The sequence below is a fragment of the Solea senegalensis genome, linkage group LG4, assembly GCF_019176455.1.
Source record: "Solea senegalensis isolate Sse05_10M linkage group LG4, IFAPA_SoseM_1, whole genome shotgun sequence".
Taxonomy (NCBI): Eukaryota; Metazoa; Chordata; class Actinopteri; order Pleuronectiformes; family Soleidae; genus Solea; species Solea senegalensis.
The window spans coordinates 15,047,542-15,060,612 of NC_058024.1; the positions used below are offsets into that span (position 1 = coordinate 15,047,542).

A 13,071-nucleotide genomic window follows, 5' to 3' on the forward strand; every position below is an offset into this window, starting at 1 on the left:
TAACCACTGTGTAAATCTGATATCTCGTTCATTAGTTATATCATACCAGTAACAAAGAACTCGACATTACAAGGTAGCTGTGTTTCAGGTAGACCATATCTATGTGGAACCTTTGATTTCTGTTTTCTGTGACATCCTTTAAAAATTTACCAAATCTATACAAATCTATCTGTGTCACATCAATATCTTACATTCAATGGCTGGAACTACTTTGGCAAGTCTCTGATGTCACATAGTAGAGATGATGGTGATGCCTCTTGTGTTTTGGGTCAGTCAATTTGAGCAAAAGTGAGTCACTGCAAGTATGTTTTTAAAGAGTTACAGTACAGTACAGTGTGTGTGTATTTCTTCTGTCTTTTCAGAGGTTGGTCTCCATGAACATGCCCCTCAACAGTGATGGAACTGTAACCTTCAATGCCACACTATTTGCCCTGGTTAGAACTGCACTGAAAATAAAGACAGAAGGTCTGTGGTATTGTGGGCATTTGTGTTTTATTTTTTTTTTGTTTGCATATGGATTAGGAATGAATGGGTTTATGAATTTTCAGAAAGAAACACAAATATGACTAAAGAATGAACTTATTTTCTTTTAACAATGTTTCAGTGTTTTTGACTTTGCATGTTGGCTATTTCAGTGGTCTGATTGCTCGATTCTTTCTTTCTTTCAGGTAACTTTGAAAAAGCCAACGAGGAGCTGAGGGCAATAATAAAGAAAATCTGGAAGCGCACTAGTATGAAACTACTGGATCAAGTCATCCCTCCTATTGGAGGTATGAGTGCTTAGTCAGATGTTTATTTTATGTTTTATTTTTTAATTATGTCAGCTGTTGATTGTCAGTTACCAATGAAACACATGCATCTCTGTGTGTCAACAGATGATGAGGTGACAGTGGGAAAGTTCTATGCCACTTTCTTAATCCAGGATTATTTTAGGAAATTGAAAAAGAGACAGGAAGAGTACTATGGCTACAGGCCCACCAAGAAAAGTGCTACCCATGAAATACAGGTAAGCAATTACAGCACAACATTGTCCAGTGGCAAACAGAGTGAACCAAAAGGTAAAATCCCAGTTTTCCTTTACTTTGTCTGTGTCTATCAGGCAGGACTGAGGAATATTGAGGAAGAGGCAGCTCCAGAACTCCATAGGACCATTTCTGGAGACCTAATAACTGAAGAAGACATGGACCGAGCAATTGATGAAACTGCTGAGGAGACACCCTTCAGGGTAGCACATTAGTTTGAAAGATGTAGGGAGGGTAGAGGGAGAAATGGAAATATAGTAGGAATAATAATAATGATCTGTCATTGGACTTAGAAATTCCCTTATCGAAATCTATTGCAAAAATCCCACCTCTCCCAACCTAAGGGTAACAGTTTGACTTAACTGGGAATTTTGTATGAAAACACCTATTTTATTCTTCTTATAGAAAGTTCTTCTTTGAAAGAACATTGGCCAATATCAACAAAATAAAAGTAAGGACAATAGTCAGAACTTAATTGTGGTAAAACAAAGATGTGTGTGAAAGTGTAAAAACAGATACATAACACATTTGTTTAAACTTTAGTTAAATGTGGGACAGAAGCTGTGTTAACATTAACATTGTAATGTCCCTATTTCTTGTACAACAGAGACATAGTCTCTTTGGAAACCACTCAGATCCTTTCTTTGTTGAGGCCTCTGGCAACCAGGCCACTCACCAGCGCCCCCTACAGATGGCTGAAGGAGTCATGAATAGCATTATATAAATATCTCTAGCGGCAGGCCTCAATGCAAGCCACAGGTCAGTGTGATTATTACAGATGTTACTTACAATTCTATAGTGTTCTTAATAAATGTGTAATATGACTTCAGACCTTCCAAGCTGTATAGTTTACAGTAAACTTGTTTTTTTAACAGATTTGGTAATCAGTGAATAGCTTTGACCAGTTGGAGTATTACGTTGTTCCTAAGATAGTCAAGTCTCCATCAGGATGTTGACATTAAGAGGGAAAACAAGGAGGAAAGTCAAAGAAACCAGGGATATAATGCAATGTATGTAAAGGGCTTTACTGCACAGCAGCCAAAACCTTGTGTTGTATGTATTCCTGAAACTAGTATAATTGCTATTTCATTTGTCTCTCTTTTTTCCCTATTTGTCTGTTTGTTTTTTTCTCAGAATAAAACTATGCTCTTTGATTGTGGCAACATGGAGACTGGAAGACCTTCTCAACGGACGTGGAGGACTTTGATGAAAGACGGTGATCCTTGAAACACCATTTTTACCAAGTGGCAAAGGAGGATTAGGTTTAAGACCAGGATTCAAAACTCCAATGAAAACACTGAATACAAAAACATAAAGCAATGCAAAGTAGAACAACATTAGCATTCAGTTGGACTTCTGTTTTTGTCTGTGAAAGGTATTGTTCTGTGTGATATTAAAATAGACAAACAGAGATGTGGTTTTTGTTCTTTCAAAGTATGAGGTTTACTAAGACAAATGTACATATGAGCAATACCATGATGTAAAGATTATCAGACAAAAGCCATTGCACACAAGTGCACACAATGCCACACAACTCACATAAGTGGTGACTTGAAAGTGGCTATAACATATCTTTCATAATTAGGATAAAACCCCAGAAAAGCATTGAATACATTCGAAGTCTAATTGAGCCGCATAAAAATCATGCAAATCATAAGTATGATGACTATTTTAACGAGATATGAATATGATGATTAAATGAAAAAAAAGGATACGATAAAATGATCACTGCTGCCGAATCAACGCCAAAGATGACCAAATAATACTTAAATAGGGGTTGAAATGAAGCACACACAGGCAATAGTAATACTCAACTAGAAGTCTCTGTTTCATTTAAATTAATTAATTAATTATTATTAAATTAATTTAATTAATTAATTATTATGGAAATAGACATCTGATTGCTAATAAATTGGCCATCTACAACGTTTTGAGACTGTAGAAACCCAGAAAATCAACTGATTCCATTTAAATCCATGTCACTCCATGTTTTTCCACGTAATTCTGGCCTGATTAACAATATTATCTGACATACAAAACAGAATAGACATTTCCATTAAAACTGCACATGTTTTGGTCTCTGACAGCTGTCAGTGATTACCTACAGGCAGACGTAGAAGACAGACATACGCCTGGGCAAACAGATTGATGTTCAGGGGGTTACCATCCAGACGGATGTCCTCCAGGTTTCGGCGGATAAAGTTGTGATCATGTTGGTTACAGAAAGTGTCCTCTTGCAGCAACTGGATGTTGTTGTCCTAAAAAGTATGAATATTATCATCAATATTTCATTTTATTTCGTTAAAAGCAACAAATCACCGCCACCCCATCCTCTCCAACCCTCCTTACTTCAGTTGGACAGATACAACACCATCATTTAAAATTAAAATACAAATTCAATAAACGCCGGACAAAATAGTACGACTAACACTATTTTGTTGAAACTAAATTTAACAATAAGTCTACTATATAACCATGAATTCCACCTTGTGAATTCAGTTCAACCACTAGAAAGAAAGAAAATCTTGAATTGTTTGGTCTGATCTTGAACTGTGGTCTGTTGCTTGGTGGGCATCAGATACTGTATTTGAAAGTAAAGTAAAAACATTGCTTACCTTTAAACAATGTCACTGTTTACGAAATGTCAAAAACACAAACTGAGAGAAAACATTTTCCTGATATCATGTAACTGTCCAGGAACACAGTTTCCGTGAGACAGGTTGTCCCTATGGATACATTAAAGATGAGGCATGCATGTGCTTGTACCTGCAGGTGTAACACTTTCAGGCTCAGTGGCAGTGGTATAGGAATATAATCCAGGTTGTTGCCAGACAGATAGAGGAATTCCAGGTGACTCATGTCCTGCATGGAATATAATAATTGTCATCCACCAGCTTCTGCTGAAACTTCTGCCTGATTGTTGTCAAATGTATTAGAGTGAGGTTTTAGGAGCAACATGATTTGTATTCTAATCATATTTGCAGGGAACACTTACCTTAAAACCCTCAGAATGTAACCCACGACTTATCAGCTTGTTATTACGTAGATCTACGCGCTTCAAGTTGACCGGCAGCTCAGGCAAGACCTGCATGTTGTTGTCGGCCAACAATAACTCCTGGAGTTGTGTCAAAGAGTGAAACACATCCTCATCCATCCCTGAGATCTGGTTCCCAGTTAGATCGATAGACTGGAGCTTGTCTATGTAAAACACAAAAAAAAAAGAAAAAGAAAAAAGCCATGATATACCATCTACCTAAACAGTCAGTCAGAGAATCATTTATGCAAAGTGGTTGCTCACTAAGATTGAAAAAGTCTGTGTTCTTGACATGACGGAGATTGTTGAAGCGGCCATAGAAATGGGTGGTGTCTTTGGGCAGGGGTGGGATCTGATCCAGGCCCATGTCATCACAGTACACACTCCCACCAATGCACATACATAATATGCAAGTAGGCATACCTGCACACAGGGTGAAGGGAATGTTTAACACACAGTTAACACAGTGTATTATCCAAGTATTGAATACATTGTGTAATAGCATTTAAACCTACCCAGGCCAGTCTCAGGGCCAAAGAGTCCTGGTCCCTCAAAGTCCAGGGACACTGGAGCTGGAGTCGTCATTGCCTCCTCATAGTGTTGAGCTGTGGGCTGGGTAGCTTGTAAGGGGGTGTTTGGTGCCTTTCCATCCTGGAGACCACATAACATTGAGATATAGTTAGTTCAGAAACTGGTATCTTGGGTGGAAGCATATGTGACATGGAGGCAGGCCAGGGATGGCCATCCCATCGAAATCACTTGTGACTTCCATCCCCTTTCTTCCTCATACCTCTTGATCCAGGTAATCGTAATCATAATCGTCTCCAAAAACGTTGACATCCATGTTCTCCCATTCAATCTCAGTATTCAGGTCATAGTTCTCCATGTGAAAAACATCATCATCTGGCTCAACTGGAAGAGGCTCTATGCCAGGGCAGGAGCTAAGGAAGACCAGGACCAAGGCAGAAGCCACCATCCGTGACCACATCTTCCTCAGATCTGTAATGTCCGAGTCGAGTGGGATAAAAGTATAAACACAAGCGCCGTGTTCAATCAGAGCCAAAGGTAAAACATGACATTTTCAGTCATGTTAGGCAATCTCAAAACTGCTTTTGTTGCCAAGGCTTGTTCTAAAAACGTCAACTACAACTACTCACATCTAGGGAAATCTGCCTAATATGATAATACTTTCTTTCACTTGTTATTTTCGTCCTTAGGTAAGTCCTTTTACATCTTAAAACTGTTACAGGGTTTGTAAAGCTGCCTTGCACGAATCCATCCTTAATTAGTGAGCTAAAGGGGCTTTGTTGGCTGTTTGGTTAAAACGCCACGACGAATGTTTGCTGTGAAATATGACAGGGCTATGCGAGTCCTGGCACTGGAGCAAGGCTTTTCAAAGACAGCCATAGCTGTATATTATTTGTTATATTCTTTCTAAAATGGATTAGTTATTCTCATGCCACAGGTACACTTATAAAGCCAAATTTCACTCTATGAAACTAAAGCATGATATATAGAGTTCATTAATAATTTGAATTAATATGAAAAGGAGAACCATTCAAGGGGAATCAAGAATTCCAGCATGAATGATACCAACCAGTACAAACAACACAAATATCTAAAATAAAGCAGAATTGGTACATTTTCAGCAATATAAAACATTTGTTTGCATGCTGCAATCAAAAAGGAGCAGTAATTACAGCACTTACAGTCGTGTGCTCCTGAAAACCCTCCTTAACGTCTGTCCTTCAAATGATGTTGCTCTCGATGGCTGCACCAGGATTCACTTTGTCCCAAGAGTCCACACAGGCCTTTGCTGTTCACTTGGGCTCACAGTCACAGAAGGGAAGGGTGACAAACAAAAACAGCAGGGGAATGTGCAAGTATTTAGTGTTTAGTTAGTGTGTACTCAGCTGTCACTAGAGTCCCCTTCAACACACACGCACACACACACACACACCTTTAAAACTATTGCCACAATCACAGCTGGAAAGAAATAACCATGACAATTCACATTTGAATACCCCCAAATCACTACCCAATATGGCATGATTTGAACTGCTACTTCACACCAAATGACAATGGCCACATTTTCAGGTCAACCAGCTCCACCAGGATATGGTGATTGTAAAATGGTTCCTGCATTGTGTAAATCGGATGATTCAGAGCTTTACAGTTTGTGGTGAAGCAAAATGAGGCATGGTATACAGAATCTAGCATATGCAATACATTTGGTGCATAGAAGACATCTCCATAGTCCAGTATAGGACTATGTAGAGTTGAGAAAAGTTGTTCTGCACACTTTCAAAAGTGTGTTGTACATTGTTTAGGGCATCAGTGAGGGATGGAGTAAGGGAATAAATAACCAGATTGTCTGCATTGTAATGAAAAAGGGCATCTGTCATGTCAAGTCCGACATTGTTGATATTAATAGTAAATAAAAGTGGGCCAAGAATAGAGCCCTGTGGCACATTTCTTGTGACTGACAGAGAATCTGAGCAAACACCATCAAACTTAACACTTTGGGTTCTGTCATTGAGATAGATGGAGAACCACCCAACTGCCTGCTCTGAAAGCCAGTTTCAGTTTGTCATGGTCAACTGAGTTAAATACTTTGGACATATCAACAAATATAGAAGCACATTGTAATTTTCTGTCCAGAGCAGAGGAGATATATTATTCAGCCCACTTCACTTTCACTGTGTTCTTATACTGACATGACCTCCAGGCTATTGTGTTGACCAAAAACTAATTTCTTATCTATTACTGAAATACCAAAATAGTAACTAAATTAAACCTAAACCAAATTTGAGTCCACATGTGGAAATCAATGCCTTGGATGAAATTTTTTTTACATTAAAAAGAACACATCTGAAAAAAAAAAGAGTTGGATGGACAGGAAAGGAATGAGGAGTGGTGTGTGTTGGTGCATACTGTATGTGGCAACAAATACACCACCAACCAGTGATGATGACGCAGAAGTGTCACCCTATAAAAGAAACTAACCCAGCAGGGGACAGGAGGCTTCAGTCAGCGCTCACCTTCAGTGTAAAGGTAAGACCAGAACAGCATGTTTCATATTCTGTCTATTGTCTGTTTAATAATGTGATGATGAGGTAATTTTATACAGTTGCAACGTTATTGTGTATGTCTAGAAATACATTAGTATTAATATACAGTAAATGAGACATGGACACAGTCGGAGGAAGAGTTGAGTGTTTAGAAAACATGATGATTTTCTTGGGTTTGGAAGGATTAGGTTAAATTATCATTGTAAAGGGAACATTGAAAAGAGGAGGTTCCACTTTAGTTCATGATTTATGTCATTGTAAGTCAGACGTATCTATATCTGGCTGATATATTTTCCTGCTGTGAAAATGTAAGTATATTATGATGTGTGCGAATGATCATAATGTTATGCCGCAGTACAGTGTATTGGGTTATCAGTGATTCGGTACAAACAGTGATTTCTCACATTTTAATTACCGACTTGATCAGTGTGAATGGATGGTCTTTGTCATTCAAGATACAGTCAATGCTCCAGTAGAAATTTTTAATTTTGAGGGAGTCCTCTTTGACCAAGAAAATTGACTCCTTAATTTTTACTCCTGCTAAAAAGAAAAGAGAGAGAAGAGAGAAAGACAAGGAAAGACATGACGGAGGTATGAAGCTGCAAAGGTACAAGCACACACAGCTGCTGAAACTATGGCCATAAATAAAAGGTGCAGATGAATTATTGATAAAAAAAAGTGAGGTCATAGCAGTGTCTTTCAAAGAAGTAAAGGTCTGTGGGTGTCCACATGACAGGACATTACCTCACATAGTATTCAGAATGATTCAGGTAGAAACAACTGCACTGTGGTGTGTGAGCCTGTTTTCTGTGCTAATGTATTTTGTTGCTTGCTGTTTTGCTGGTTTTGTGTAGCACTTCTCTCTACAACTTGAATAATTCTGCTATTTTATAACAATTGTCGCTTACAATCCTTGGCATTTACTTTTATTTTTTTTATCGATAATAGCTCACCGTCTGTTAGAGACAGTTCTTCTACTACTTTATCCTCCACATGAGGGTCACAGAGGGCGCTGGTGCCAATCCCAGCTGGAATAGTGCAGAAGGATGGGGTACACCCTGGACCGGTTGCCAGTTCACCACATTACCACATAGAGACAAAAAAACATCCACTCTCACTACGGTCATCTTCATGTGGAGGATAAAGTGGTAGAAGATGACTGAGTGAGTGAGTAATAACATTTCTTTTTAAAAAATAGGAGCAAATACAAAATCAGGTTCTGCAGTTTTGATTGAGCCTGAATACTGTGTGACCAGATATAAACACTAATCTTACCAGTGAAAGACTTCTCACACAATACTGTTTATAAAACTGAGAATGATAAAACTTCTGCTATTAATACAATTTTAATTATTTATTTTCCACTTGCAGAAGAATATCAGAGGCTGTGACTGACTGTAATGATGCTACGTCTCGTTGCTCTGATGATGGCTGCTTTTTCAACAACGATCTACTCTTCCAGCAGTTTGAAATCAACTCACTTCAGTAAAGGTATAGTCAAAGGCTGGGAAGCTTTTCAAAGCTTCCTGAAACAAATCAATGCATCCCGCAGAAAAACAAAAAACTGGAAACATCTACTCTATTCCACTGTCTACTTTCCCTTCACCACATGAACAAACTTTGAATGCTGTTTAAGGTTTCATTCCATACAAAATCCAAATAAAGATGTATGTACTATAAACCAGATATATCTGTATTTTTGTGTCCTTCAGATCAAGCAATTCTCAAAGCCTTGAGGGATTTGAGCCATACATCAATGCCAATGCCATCAACAAAACATTCTGGGAATTTACCTGATGGTAAGATCCATTCTAATGATGGAAAGTTTCCCAGGATAGGATGGTGGATCCCAAAGTTGGCCCTCCCTCAAACTATAAAGAAACATCACAAAGTTTCCTCATACAACCACAACTCCTTTGGTCTACGTTATGGGAAATGACAAAAAAAAAAAAAAACTATCTAACTAAATCTTTTGTTACTGTCTACATATATATACATATATATATATATGATGTATGCTATCATTTAAAATATGATATCTAATTTAATATGTATATTTGGAGTGTAAAAACTAAAATGGTATTGCTAAAGACTCAATAAAAACATAATTTTAACGTAGCAAAGTATCTATAGATACTACATCGACCTCTTCTTTAATGTGTGAAAGGACAGCTCACCACAGGAACAATGACATTTTACCAGTTTCATGTTAGTGACGTGTCAAAGGTTATTGAACTCCAGAGTGTAACATGTTTTGTATTGGCAGAAGATGAATATTAGTATGTTTGGAGAAGTAGACTCGTACTTGTAAAGATAAACAACCAGAGTGTCCATTTTGCGATTTCAAATGGAAGATTACTTGAAATGAATAAAAACAACATTGTCTTTGGTAGTAGGCCAATTTATTATATTGAACTTGTTTGCTTATTGTAAATTTGTTCCTTAGATCAGGTGTTACAGGTGTTGTAGAACCAGCTTGTTAAGATTTATAGAATTGCTCTAGTACACAGTATGCACTATGTATAACAATACAAAAACATATAAAGTAAAGGGGTGAAATGGTAAATGATTCCAAAATAAGACAACATAGATCCAGGATTTGTGTTTTATTGGTAAAAGGTTTAAGGTTATCACATTTAAGCAGCTCATTCTACGAATGCTTGGTTGTAATTGTAACCTCAGAATATAGAAAATATAAAACATTGTAAAAAATAACTTATTCCTCCTGTGTATCATAAAATAAATAGTTGTCCCCAACACACACTTCCTCGTTGCTGTAAGATGTCTTCTATCTGCTCAGACCATGGAGGAGCTGCTGGAGCTAAACTGAAAGGAAAAAGGAAAAACATTCTGTTAAATGTCTAATTCTAACCCCTAAAGCATGTTAATCTACTGAGACTGAAACAAAACATACTGCACTGAGGAAGGGAATATTCACAGCTGACACCACAAATCCCAAGGCCATGGGGAAGAAGGATCTATGGTAGGAAAGAAAACAGATGACAAAGCTGAAAGGCTACATCACATTACAATCTGATATGATCAGTTAGATTATGAGATACTAAAAAAATAAGAGATGAATGAAATGATCAACTTCACCAAACTATTAACTAAATGTAGTAGTTACTCTATATACTATTCAAATCTTAACAATTCCAAATCAAAGTGGGGGCATTCAACATTATCTAAGATTCATTTGCAGCTTTGTTTTCTGTTTTACAAAAACTCCACCTGTACTCACCTGAATAAAAGAACAAAGCCATAACTCTCTAATAGCATTCCAATGATTGGCCAACGGCACAGTACCAGAGAGACTCCGCCCAGGAAGAACAAAGAACCTCGAAACTTGTGTCTTTGAAAGAAGAATTGGGCGGTCCTTCTGATGCCAATGATAAATGTCAAGCCGGTCAGAAACAGGATCTGAATGAGGAGGAAAATTGATTTATAAAGTTGTACAGAGGTTTTGCAATTAAAATGACTGTGTTAGTGAGAAAGTGGCAATGAGCAAGTGCGTGTGGCAATAAATTTAACTCACGTTTCCAAATGCCAGCAAGACAGAGTCAAAGTACAGCAGCACACCAAAGATTAGGAAAAACAAACTGAATCCCATCAGACCAACACCAATCTCTGGAAGACAAACAGGGCAAAGAGAGATGACATTTTACCTATACCTGCTACCCTTCCGGCTCTGAGGCAAAACCAATACCCCCTCCTGACCACATGAAACACACCCTAAGCAGCTGTCCTTGGGTCTTAGAGGACAGCCACTACTACTGGCATCATGACCAAGTGCTGAAACGCAGTTGCTGTCAGTGTCTCCTTAGCCATAACAACATTCAAGCCCCACACCCCATCTGGGAAGCAGATACCTTTCATCAGGGCAAGAGAGCAGCAGAAACCACTGCAGGTCTACTCTCTAATGCACAAGACTGGCAGATGCTAGTAGACCTGGGCAAACAGCACAGGTTCCTGGAACACCTTTGGACCCGGACATTGTCATTCTTTCAGAGGCCTCAAAACAACTTTCCCTGATAGACCTGACATGGTCTATCATAGAGAAGGCCTTTGAGAGGCTGGCCAAATACCAGGGGCTTCTAGAAGTGTGCCAGAGACAGGGTTGGCGAGCACACTCCCATCCAGTTGAAGTAGGGTGTCGAGGAGGCAGCAGATGCTGGGTCACCTGGGCAGGGTGCATGATGTTGTGAGACCTTAAACATCCGATGAACCCAGGATACATCACTGATCGCTGATGATGCGTTCCAGTGCTTCCATAGCATGAATCTTTTACCTGCCAGTGCTTATTTAAATTTAAAGGAAATTTAATTTTCAGGTTTAGTTCCAGTACTTTATGGAATAAGAATATTGAAAATAATACATTAGAGGTAGTAATGGTGAATGACGTGATGCAGCTTGGTCATGTCTGCTTACAGGAGAGCATTGTAATTACAAATGACTGTATGGTTTACCTCATGCCACTGCAGTTGGCACAGCAAAACTAACTTTCAGTCGGATTCTTTCATCAAAACAACAGTATTTAACCCAAGTTTATCAGTCATAAGAAAATTATTAGATGTTTTAACCATAACTGCTCGACTCATTTCTTTAAACTGATTTTAACACTCACAGAGAGGGCCTGATTTTGTTACATTGATCGTAAACTCAACAACTCATAACACTGTACTTTCAGATATTATTTACTCCTTGTAACATGTGGTCTTTTACCTTGAAACACATCATTTTCTCAAGCTTGTCTTAATATAGTATGTGGACATTAGGCCACCACTCTGCTCCATATGCAGGACAACACTTCAGAAGAGAGAAACTGAGGAAACACTTACTCTGGAACTCTGTGATGACCACCATGGTAGCTGCTTATGTCTTCCCTGACAAAAGAAGCTTAACTTAGCTTAGCTTCCTTTTTTCAGCTGTGACCTTTGTATGGTGACGTTGTCAGTGATTTAGGTGAACATTAACCAGAGCAGACATATGCATCGCCCCTGCATTGAACACTGCAGAAAGGGTAAGTTATCTGGGTGATGTTATCAGCCATTCAGAGAATTGATCAGCGTGACTTTAAACCCTCTAACCTACTCCTTCTTTTATGGTGGCTTTGCTTGTAGCATCTAACTGCATTTCACTATTATTAACCTCATTCTAAACTAAAGCATGACATTTAAAAAATATTTCTAGTTTAACTTAAAAATCAGTATAGTTTTGAGCAGTTTATTTGTCCCGTTTTCACAATGCAGCAATTGGCCAAGACCAACAAATTGCTGTTGCAGCCTACCAAAACTATTACAGAAATCAAGCGTGAAGTAAACAAATGCATGGACTAATTGATCTACATCAGATTGAGACATTCTTAACTTTTGCAATGTCACAAAGGTGAAAAAAGGCAGTCTGTGAAATTACTTTAAATGTCAATCACATACTAAACTATGACTATTTTGTCACATTTTGGACAGCATACTAAACTATGACTTTTTTGTCACATCTAGGATGACATATTAACCTATGACTTTTTTGTCACATTTTGAACAACATATTGTTTGAATTTTCTAAACTAGAAAATTCTGTGGCAAATTTTTGAGCGTGCCTGCTGTTCTTGCTGCCGATGTCATCAGGTGCAGGAGTTGTAAAGGAGTAACTGGGCTGGTAAAGGAGTAACATTTGGGTGGATTGAACCTTTAAAACTTGAAGTAGTTTGACAAAGGGGTATTTCGGTTGAATCACCCTTTGTAAAGGAGGTAAGGGACTACAGCTGATTCGGGTAGATGAGCTACATCATCCAAAATGGTGTGTTGTTTAGGACACAAGAAGGAGAGTAGTGATTTGTTGTTCATGAACAATTCGTTCAGTACGAACTAATCTTTTGTATGACCCGGGAGTAATGAGTCGTCTCAGTGAGTGATTCGTTCATTTACATGCAGTACTTTCCTTCGCC

At 38.3% G+C, this 13,071-nt stretch overlaps 3 protein-coding genes across 9 annotated transcripts in view; 1 reads left to right on the forward strand and 2 right to left on the reverse strand.

The window, feature by feature from the left end:
- The window catches only part of LOC122768110 (dihydropyridine-sensitive L-type skeletal muscle calcium channel subunit alpha-1-like), a 34,507-nt gene extending 32,074 nt beyond the window's left edge, over positions 1-2,433 (forward strand). For 6 of the 7 annotated variants that reach the window (XM_044023841.1, XM_044023845.1, XM_044023842.1 and 3 more), the window contains 5 exons: positions 363-465; positions 669-770; positions 876-1,006; positions 1,100-1,225; positions 1,630-1,781. In XM_044023841.1, the coding sequence (XP_043879776.1) occupies positions 363-465; positions 669-770; positions 876-1,006; positions 1,100-1,225; positions 1,630-1,746 (579 nt within the window). In that variant the 3' untranslated portion in view covers positions 1,747-1,781. Of the gene's footprint in view, positions 1-362; positions 466-668; positions 771-875; positions 1,007-1,099; positions 1,226-1,629; positions 1,782-2,156 lie in introns of those variants that run through there. The other variant, XM_044023843.1, reaches the window with a different exon arrangement.
- Positions 2,434-2,478: 45 nt separating this feature from the next.
- Positions 2,479-5,934, reverse strand: optc (opticin). The gene is made up of 7 exons (XM_044023849.1): positions 5,766-5,934; positions 4,847-5,055; positions 4,572-4,707; positions 4,321-4,479; positions 4,018-4,220; positions 3,789-3,884; positions 2,479-3,280 (listed from the first exon to the last, which is right to left on the reverse strand). The coding sequence occupies exons 2-7, from the start codon at positions 5,042-5,044 to the stop codon at positions 3,113-3,115; spliced, it is 960 nt and encodes a 319-aa protein (XP_043879784.1). The 5' UTR covers positions 5,045-5,055; positions 5,766-5,934; the 3' UTR covers positions 2,479-3,112.
- A 3,780-nt stretch (positions 5,935-9,714) lies between these two features.
- golt1a (golgi transport 1A) lies at positions 9,715-12,060 on the reverse strand. Its single transcript, XM_044024527.1, has 5 exons — positions 11,966-12,060; positions 10,663-10,754; positions 10,369-10,547; positions 10,042-10,105; positions 9,715-9,953 (listed from the first exon to the last, which is right to left on the reverse strand). Exons 1-5 carry the CDS (start codon positions 11,988-11,990, stop codon positions 9,924-9,926), a joined length of 390 nt encoding a protein of 129 aa, XP_043880462.1. The 5' UTR covers positions 11,991-12,060; the 3' UTR covers positions 9,715-9,923.
- Between the last annotated feature and the right edge of the window lie 1,011 nt (positions 12,061-13,071).